At 54.8% G+C, this 9,429-nt stretch overlaps 1 protein-coding gene across 1 annotated transcript; it reads left to right on the forward strand.

Moving 5' to 3' along the window:
- The first annotated feature begins 2,337 nt into the window (after positions 1-2,337).
- Positions 2,338-3,531, forward strand: CCDC71 (coiled-coil domain containing 71). Its single transcript, XM_009587040.1, has one exon. It carries the CDS (start codon positions 2,338-2,340, stop codon positions 3,529-3,531), a length of 1,194 nt encoding a protein of 397 aa, XP_009585335.1.
- The last annotated feature ends 5,898 nt before the right edge of the window (positions 3,532-9,429 follow it).

A 9,429-nucleotide genomic window follows, 5' to 3' on the forward strand; every position in this document is an offset into this window, starting at 1 on the left:
TTACCGGGCCAGGCCGGGCCGAGCCTGCGGAGGAGTGTGCGAGGGGAGCGAGGGACCCGCGCTCGGGAAGGGGCATCTCCTTCACTGAGGGGTGGGCCAGGAGGAGAGGCTGAGTCGGGGGTCTGCCCGCCCCGGCGGCCCCCACCGAGCCCTCCTTGGGTCTCCACGCCAGCCTCCATCTCTCCAGGCTGCCCCCGCCCCGCGTCTTGGCCCTGTCCGCAGCCTGCTTGCCCCTCCGGTGCACCCAGAGAAGCACTGGAGAGCCCTTGCCTCGAGCGCCGCGCCCGGACAGCCGGGCCTGGCGTCCTGGCGTTGTGTGAGGGTCCTGCCAGCGCTTTGCATCCGTGCCAGGAGTGCTGCGGGCCCATGGCCCTGCGGCACTTTAGCAAGGGCATGTCCCCCGCTAGCGTGTCAAGTGAACAAACTTGCTGTTGGGTGGCCAGGCTGTCTGGGGGTGTGCCTGCTTATGGCCGGCTTTCGCTCCTACTACAACTTGCACTGCACAAAACAAGACCGGGAGGATCAATGTTGAGATGTCGTGTCCCCGCTGAGATGTCACAGCCTCTCCGTTCAACATCAGAATATCCCTTAAGGTGTCCCTGCTGCTCCCGGGTTTGCTGCAGCCTGAAGTTCTCGGCAGAAGATGATCCATTTAGCAGCCTCTTGAGCGCGCGTTGTTAGTTGTGTTTCTCCCTCTCTACCAGCTCAGGATTAAGCTTTACATCCTTGCTGACTTCGCTGCGCCTGTTAGCACTTGTTTACTTTGGAGTGGCAAATCTCACCGCTGGCCGATGACACTGGCCGCGGCTCTGTGGGAGCATTTCCCTGCCTGCCTCCCTCCCTTCCTTTGTGGGAGATCCCCCACGTGTCACAGAGCAACTGCATTATCCTCCTCCAAATCCCTCTTCTGCCATGACGTCTGCAGAACACTTGACTGAGATTAGTCTGTCATGCGGAGGCTCTTACCCCCCCGCTGACCTGTGCTTCCCCTTCTGCCGCTGCTTTTGGCTTGTGTCCCTTCCCTGCTTGTGCAGCCGGCGGCAGCACAGGGTGCCCGTCTGGGGCTGGCACTGCCAGGCTCTGGGGTTGCGGTGAAACTGGATTTCTGGGAGGGACATCGGACACGAGTAGTTCCTTGCTCTGTCTGCTCAGGCGCTAACTTTTCCGTCACAGCTTTCTTGCCTGCGCACTGCCCTCTCCGATAGCGTCTCCAACACCTTCCCTGAAAAGGATTTTTCACTGAATCCTCTGTATTGTTTTGAGAGGTATCAGTGAAGCAAAAGATTTTATAACTTCTTGGCGCAGCATCCAGCTGCGGAGCTGATGAGGTCACCAGCTCAGCATGACAGGGTTGGAGTTCTCCTGGGTGCATGACAAAGTCCTGCCTGGACTGCTCTTTGGTGTCCATTTTTTTTATTTAAAGCAATAATTAGTGCTTTTGTCCTGGGCAGACAGCTGTGTAGTGCCCTGAGCATGATCCGAGTGTTGTCCCTCAGGCCATTGTACTCTTGCCCCGGTGATGTGTGTTTCCTTCATGCCGCCCTGCTTGAATTTCCTGCTTCCTCCTCACTTGGCAGCGAGTGCCCTTGGATCAACACCAGTTTGCTGTGACAGCAAGTTGCAGACCGTTGTTCAAACAAGGGAACAGCAAGGAGCGGTATTGCGTTGCCACAGCGTTCGGCATCAATGAAGCACAACTGAAATAGCCTCCAGCTCTGCTGTCAGGCCTTTGGGAGGATGCTGCAACTTTGGCAGGGTCTCAGAATCAATTTTTGAGCAGAATCAATTAGGAAGCTGGAAAATTGAACGTGACGCTGGGATAGATTTGAGGTGCTTAGGCTGCTTAGTGTTGAGATGGCTTGATTGTGGTGTTCTCGGTGCATGTGCAGGGAGAGGGCTCAATGAAGGGCTGCCTTACCAAGGGAAAAGGAGATCTGGTTACCTGAAGCTGGGACGTGTCAAACTCAAACTGGAAACGAACTGCAGATTGCACTGAGTTAACCATTGGAACCCTTCATCTTGGGATGGGTTGGATGGGGTTGCCTGAAATCTTCATTTAGGTTTGAGGATATTTCTGCGAGAAATGTTTTAGTTTGACTGCAGAGATAAATCAGTGGCAGGATTGTCTTGATGATGCTTCTAACTTGGGTTATGCCCAGAATCCAACCCAGTGTTTGTGAGTAGCCATGCCTGGGCTTAATGGTTTCAGGTCCCCACTTAAAAATGCAAGATGATTTCAGTTGCTGTGAGCTAACTATCTTCTCTCTCCTTTTGAGGTGTCAAGGGTTGTTTTTCCAGTAATTTGGACCTTTTTGAAGTGCCCGCTTGCCTAATGCCATGAATATTGCAGTGAACAATGTGGAAGAAAAAGCTGTCCATTCCTGGTCGAGAATTTCCTCTGCAGGACAGAAAGTGCTGGAGGAAGCCCTCCGAGTCTTCAACCCGATGTCCAAGGACCTTTCGGACACAGAGACCCAGCTGGTGGCCTTCATTCAGGGCCTGAAGGAGGAGGGCTACCAGCCCACAATTCTGAGGAGTAAGGATGTGTACGGGTACAGCTCGTGCACGGCAGACACGCCTAGCCAAACAAAAGAGAGCACCCCGCACAACTGCGCCGCTGCCACCGAGTCCGCTAAGAGTCCAGCTCGAAACACCGCAGCCATGGCAAAGGTGTCTGCTTCACCCACCAGTGTTTCAGTGAACTCTTCAAAAGTCTCCACTCAGCCCGTCTCTAAAGGGGATTCCACAAATCTCCTCTTGAGCTCCTTGAAGCAGACAAGATCCGGCACATCCAAGGCCACGGCAGTGGGCTTCCCTACAAGCATGTATCCTGATGTGTATCCAGCCATGAGACTGTCGGTGGTTCTGGAAGCTCTGGTGCCGCTGAAAACTACCACGTCCTGTTTGGAGTCCAAGTACACACGAGGGCGTCTTGGGATCTCGCCCTCGGACCTTAAACTCCTCAAGGCTTCAAGTCCGCCAAGGCAGTTTTCTTCAGGCAAGACGGCTAAAATAACAGAAGGTAAGGGGTACAAGCGTTTGATAAAGAAAGCACCGGATTCTGCCACCCTCACTTTAAATCTTCTGAAGGGACCAAAGGGTGGAGTGCTGCAGGAGAGCAATGCTTGCAAAGCCTCGGGAGTCCTCAATGGGAGAGTCACAGGCAGCTCGTCCCAGGGCTGCACCACAGCACCGCAGTCTAAGACCTTGAAAATCAAAAATAAGGAACCTCTGGTGGGAAAAACAGAGTGGAAGGACAGCAGCAGTTACCGGGAGAGCGTTGGGCAGAAGAGGAGAAGAGCTACGGAGGCAAGAGAAACTCCGCAGAGGAAGAAAGCAAATACCATTCCTGTCCGAAATAAATCTCGACGGGCTCAGAGCACTTTGAACCTGCTGAAATTCCGGGCCATCAAGGTGGGCAACTCTTCTTCTGATGATGAAGTGAGGAGGAGAGCACAGAAGATTCTTAGGGTCAACCTGTCCCCTGTGATCCGAATTCAGCCCTTGTCCCACTCTCACAGTGTTCCCTGAGTTTCTTCACTTTGTCACTTTTTTCTGTAAGTAAGTAAATACGAGCCTGGCACCAGGGCATGGAGAAGTTTTAGAGCGACTCTGGTTCTCTGGTGCCTGGTGACGATATGTCGACTAACCTGCAGACGGAGCAGCCTGCTCTCACGCTGTTTCTGCCTGTCTACCACTGCTATGCAGAACTGACTGCAGAAATACAAAACCCTGCTGGGGAACGCGGGACGGTGACTCTCGCCCGCGGCGAGCCAAGCAGGTCGGAGGGCTCGCTTCCCGCGGGCGCTCTTCTGAACGTGGCAGGCTGCGCTCTCGTGCAGGGGGAGAACACGGGACTTTCTCATGACATTGATGCACTGTGATATTGCTCTTTTTCAAGCTGTACATTTACTGGTTTTATTTTGATCAAATTTTATAACTTTATTATCTATATATCTATATATCCATATATGTGCATATGGCCCAGGAACTGTGGGAAGATGCACTTCCTCCATCCCTCTGGGATTGGGTTCGATAGCTTTTGTTCCCCCTCCCCTTCAGCCAGTCTTTTGTTGAAACGTGCCAGGATTTCTTTGTGATTCAGTGTTGTTACAGTCTGTTCTGGGCTCCCTTGAGCAGCTCAGAGGCAGGCAGAGTTATAGCCACTTGTTTGTCTCCAGAAATGCCAAGCAATTTGGAGAATTACCAGCTGATAGTTGACTATAGTTTTAATCATATTTTCGGTATTACCTCTGCATAAGAGTGGGGGAGTGTTACGGGCTGTTGCCTGCAAGTCTGCCTGATGTCTCTAGGTGCCTCCTCCATTTGTTGGTAGCAGAAGCTCTGAACTCATGGTAGGGGTTTGCCTCCAAAGAGCGATTCCTCCTCAGCACCCAGTGTTGCTCTGCTCTCCTGTACCCCAGGTGCAAACGTAGGACGTGAACTGTGACTGTTAGAGCCGAAGGGCTGGAGTTGTTAATAAGAATTGCATAAAGTGTCCTGCCCACCACATAACTGCTTTACTGTTGCTGGGTGTTTCAGGAGCAGGTTCTAGGTGCCGGTAGAGAAGACACAGGCTGTGTTTGAATGTATTAGATACATCTTGCCAGTCCCAGAGCTCAGTGGGGTATTTGAGCCTGAACTAAAGCAGGAAAGCAGAAGGGTTGAGAGGATATGTGCCAGCACTTAAACGTAGAGAGTTTCTTTCTGTCAGTTTGTGGGGGTGAAGCAGTAGGAGGGGAGATTGGCACTGTTGCGATGGGTGACGGCTTTGCTTTGCTGTCTGGGATGTTGCGAGAAGGTGCGTGGCAGGTGTGAAAGCTCCCGGAGCGCAGGCTTTGCCCGTCCCCGGGAGGCAGTGTGGAACCACTGCAGACAGGCTGCGTTAGCCTTCCTGCGCCAGGGCATGCTGTCAGATGTGAACACAGACTGCGTGCATGGGTCTGCTCTCCGTAGGGAAGGATCTGCAAGCTCCAGGAGAAACACTGCGTTGGAGCGGTTGGTGCTGCAGCTGTCACCTGGGAGGGACAGCCTCCAATGATCTCCATTGGGATACTGCAAAAGCAGAACTTGGCGGTTTGGGGAGAGGGAGCAGTGTCCAGCCAGGCACGGGCCCGGCTCTGCACCGCCGTACGTTAAGATCTCTGCAGCAGTGGGCCGGTAATCCACTCATTCTCTCACCAGCTCAAAATACCAGTTGTCTGACCTAGTAATCTCTGTGGACATTGGCTGAAGGGATGAGCTCCCCTGGGAAGCCCCAGCCCCAGCTCCTTACATTTCAGCCCCTCCCTAGCACCTGGCTGGATTTCAGCGCTTTGTAAAAGGGGTCAGCATCTGATCCCCAGCTCAGAGTGGAAAACGGCAGCACGGAGAGGAGAGAGGAGGTTCAAGAAGCAGTGAGAGGGCAGGGAAGCTGGGTGTCCCAAGGCACAGCCAGGGTTCTCCCCCCTTGCCCAGGTAGGGCAGGATGAAGGTTCTCCCTCGGGGGACGATTGCAGGCTCTGAATCGCACACTCGGGTTCTGTGTGGTTTTACTGTGCATATCTGAGCTGCTGTCAGAAATCATAACTTGCAGTGTTTGAGACTGACCTGTGATTGCCGCTGGTTGGCTGCAGAGGAGGAGGAAATATTTTCTTCTGCTTCTGTGTTTTAAAATGCCCTGGCAGAGAGTTCCCTGTCCTGACATGGTGCTGGATGAACAGGGACCCTCCATCACTATTAACTGGCCAAAAATTGCTTTGTCCCTTTTGTTTCCATCCTTCAGACCTTTCTCATTCCCACGCTCTCAAATGCCAGGTCTTGAAGCCTTGCACTGGCGTTTCTCTTTTTGGCTGTTTCCCGAGGCTCTGAACTCCTGCCTGCGGTATTGCTCTCTGACAGGCTGCTCGGAGGCTTCCCCTGTTCCCAGACCCATATAAGGGCACCAAGAGCTGCCTCCGGAGCCTCTTCGTGCGGCGCAGACATCCCAGCTGAGCCCCTGGCCTCCAGTGGGAAAAACAACCGTGCATCAACAAGGCTGAATTCGGGTCGAGGTTGCTTTTCCTCCAGCCTGAGCAGGAAGCTGAGCACCTGAGGCCAGCTCATCGGTCCACATCCCTCCTCTTCGCAGTGTTTCTTCCCCCAGCTGCCTGCACTGCTGCCTGCCTCCCCACTCTTCTCCATCACCTCTTGTTTTTCACAGCTTGGGGCTTTGCCAGTCAAGGACTTGGCTTGTACTGTTGCTTAACACATCCAGCAGAACATACTGCCTTAGTGCTGCCATGCCTTTCCAGGCGCTGAGCTGAGTTCTGTGAATGCTTGGTGGCGACAGCTCACCCGGTGTCCTTCCCAGGCCACCAGCAAGAGGTCTTCTGCTCCACAGGGAGAGGCAAGCATTAGAAACACTTCTGTGTCACTGAGGCTCCTGCCAGGGAAGCGAGCACCCCATAGCTCTGTGCTCAGGGACTTGCCCGTCATCAGCCCAGTCTCTGTCCGCACTTCTGCACGTCTCTAACAGACCGCAGGGCAGCTGAGCTACTGGGCAGTGCTGGAGCTCGGTTCTCTGCCCTCCTGATGTCTCCTTCTCCCTCGCAGGTGATTTGGGAACTTGTCCGGAAGGATTGCAGCTTGTTATTCACAGAGGGGCTTTACAGCCCCTGGTGCCAATGTCGGCAGCTGCTGCCTGTCGGCTATTCCCAGGGAATCCGGTGCTGGCAGACAGGGTGCCTGCAGCCTGTTGGTGGTTGACTTTGCCATCCATCTTGTGGCCGGGTATGGGTGCTCCTTGCGTCCCGGGCCTTTGACGCTGCTGTACAAGAGGCTGCAGAAGGGACTGTGGTGTGGACACTGCTGTCTGGTGTTTAGGGAAGATGAAGGGTTTGATCAAACCAGACCTGCCTAAGACCTGATGTAACCAGTGATCTCCCTCCAGAGATCCCTTCCACCCTATGTTATTCTGTGACAGCAGAGTAACACTTGCCTTCCAGGGACTTGCACAGCAGTTACTGGCAGGGCACATAAAAATGCTTTGCCTGGAGTGCTGTGGTCTCTGCTGAGCGTGCTGTATGCAGGTTGTTCAAACCTGTTTCTGTATTAGTCACTTTGAATTCATCCAAGTGCCTAACCTGGCCTATGCTGTTCCTGGGCACCGTGACAGCCGAGAGCTTTGGAGACTCTCTTAGGAATGCTTTTACCGCAAGGATTTGTGCCACTGTCACTTCGAGAAATGATTCAGCCAGCGGTCAAAGGGCTGTTCTTCCAACTGAGTTTGTGGAAATCATTTCTTCTTTTATTCAGCTGCCAAGAAGCAAGAGTTTATGCTTCGCCTCCACCAGACAAGGTCCTGGAGCTTCCTGCATGCTTCAGATGTCCGTCAGCGAGGTCCGTGGGGAGAGCAGCTTGCCCGGCAGGCAGCTGAAGGGGAAGCTGACATCAGATACCAGTTGAAATCACATTGTTAATTGGTAGAATGTTTTGAAGCTCATGTCCACTGGGATCAGATTTCACCTTCTGCCACTACTTTCAGTTGGGGAAGTTTCTCTTTGGCCTCTTCCCTCCAAGCCATGTAGCGTGGTGCTGCTGCTTCCAAACTGTTCGCGTCCCCCTCAGAGCCAGCTGCCATAGCGATCCTTGTACAGAATTTCTTAAGCACTTTTCTGCAAAATAAGAAGGGATTATTTTGTTATTCCTGTTTTGTAGCCCACTAGTGGTATTTCAGTGCGAGGAGGAGGTGTGCTCTGTGGAGCGTTGTGAGCACTCGCCTAGCTGGATACTTCTCAGACCAGGACATCACCACCCAGCCCCGGGCCAGGGGGACTGTGGGCTGAGACCCCTCGTTGCCTGGTGTTTCCTTGCACAGAGTTCAGCCAGTCGCCAGCTAAGAGCATCGCAGGAAAGTCGGGAGCAGAACAGCACGGGTGGGTGACGCTGTGCACCTGGCTCTGCGGCCCTGCTCCGCAGCTGCCCCTGTTCTGCCGTGTGTCCTCTGGACCCCCCTCGCACACCAGCAGCACTTCTCCACTGGTGGAGCTGGTGGAAGTCCCCCGGCTCCAGCTGTGGCAGGGGGGGCTGAGGGGGTTTGAGTTTTGGGCTTGAGCACAGAATTTGGGCCCTTTCAGTTGTGACTTGTGCTGTGTTCATGGCCAGACCTTGCCAGCATGTTGCGGGGTGCAGCCACTCCAGCTGCTCTCCCCCTTGGGTCCAAGTTCCCTGCCCTGTCTGGGAGCTGGGCCTTTGGCCACAGCACAAGGGATGTGTGGGGACAGAGAGCAGGTTTGTCTCTCAGCTGCAGCTGGACAGTGTGATGACACGAGCTGGGCAGCTTCCCGGGCTGGAGGGCAGGTTTAGGTGGGAGGATCCTTGTTTCGGCCGTGGTTGGCAGTGTCGGTGCCGAGCTGCGTGGAGCACCTGCTGCTCAAGCAGGTTGGTTGGTTTGTGTGGAAGTGACAGTTTCTGTTTCAGTCTTCAAAATGGCACTGGCCTGTTTGCTCCTGTGGTCAGACAGGGGTGGCTTTCTGGGAGCTGAGGTGGCCTGAGGAGACAACAGCTGTTCTGGGGCACCTCACGCCTTCTCGACTGTGCTGCAGCCCCTTGGCTTTGTGAGCTGGGTGGGCTGGCACCGTCCATGGAGAGGGGCAGCAGGGCAGGTTGCTCCCAGGCCCTTGCGTTCAGGGATCTGTGCTGGAGAGCACCACGCTCGGGTTTCCCTCTCCTTGCACCAGCTCCTCCCTGGAGCTGTGTGCCGTTAGGAAGGTGCCAGGTGCCTCGCTGTCTGGTGGAGCAGAAACCTTGTCCCAGAAGGCAGGAGAGCCAGCCCCGAGTGTCGAGTGAACCCTGTCTGTAGATGTGACTATTCTAGCACTAGCAGCTTGGCCAGCTGCTGCCTCCAAAGCCGTGGTGCTGAGGCCAGACCCCTCAGTTTGCTTAGGAAGACCGAGGAGGTCTGGTGAAAAAGCAAGAAGGTGGGATTAGGGGAAACCAAAGATGCCAGCAGCACGTGGCTGGTCAGCTTCTGCTGCAGGAGGAGATCCGCAAACAGCGGAGCCAGGTCTGTGGGGTACCGGTAGCATTTTCTCCACTCTGGCCCTGCCTGGCTGCCGGAGCCTGTCCTGCCCTGTCTGGCAGCACTACGCAGGCACTGGTGCTGCAGGCTCTGGGGCACGGGTGAGGGGGTGCCCGTTTGGAGCAGGTGCCCCTCCTAATCCTTGGTTTCCTTGGTTGCACAAACTGGCCCTGCTCAGCTGGCCGCAGGGAAGGTAAGCCGCTCCCCGGCTTGCAGAGCCCCCCCCCCGCTCCATGCGTGCTGACTTGTACCCTCTGGACGGCCTCGCAGAGGGGGTAGCACTTCCTCCGGTGAGCATCCGAAATACCTTCCCCTGCGGGAATGATTAGGCCTTGCCCCAGGGAGTCCCTTAAAGGCCTTATTATCGTCTGGGACTCTCTCCTTGTTGT

This window comes from Fulmarus glacialis, unplaced genomic scaffold, assembly GCF_000690835.1.
Source record: "Fulmarus glacialis isolate BGI_N327 unplaced genomic scaffold, ASM69083v1 scaffold18951, whole genome shotgun sequence".
In the NCBI taxonomy this organism is placed as follows: Eukaryota; Metazoa; Chordata; class Aves; order Procellariiformes; family Procellariidae; genus Fulmarus; species Fulmarus glacialis.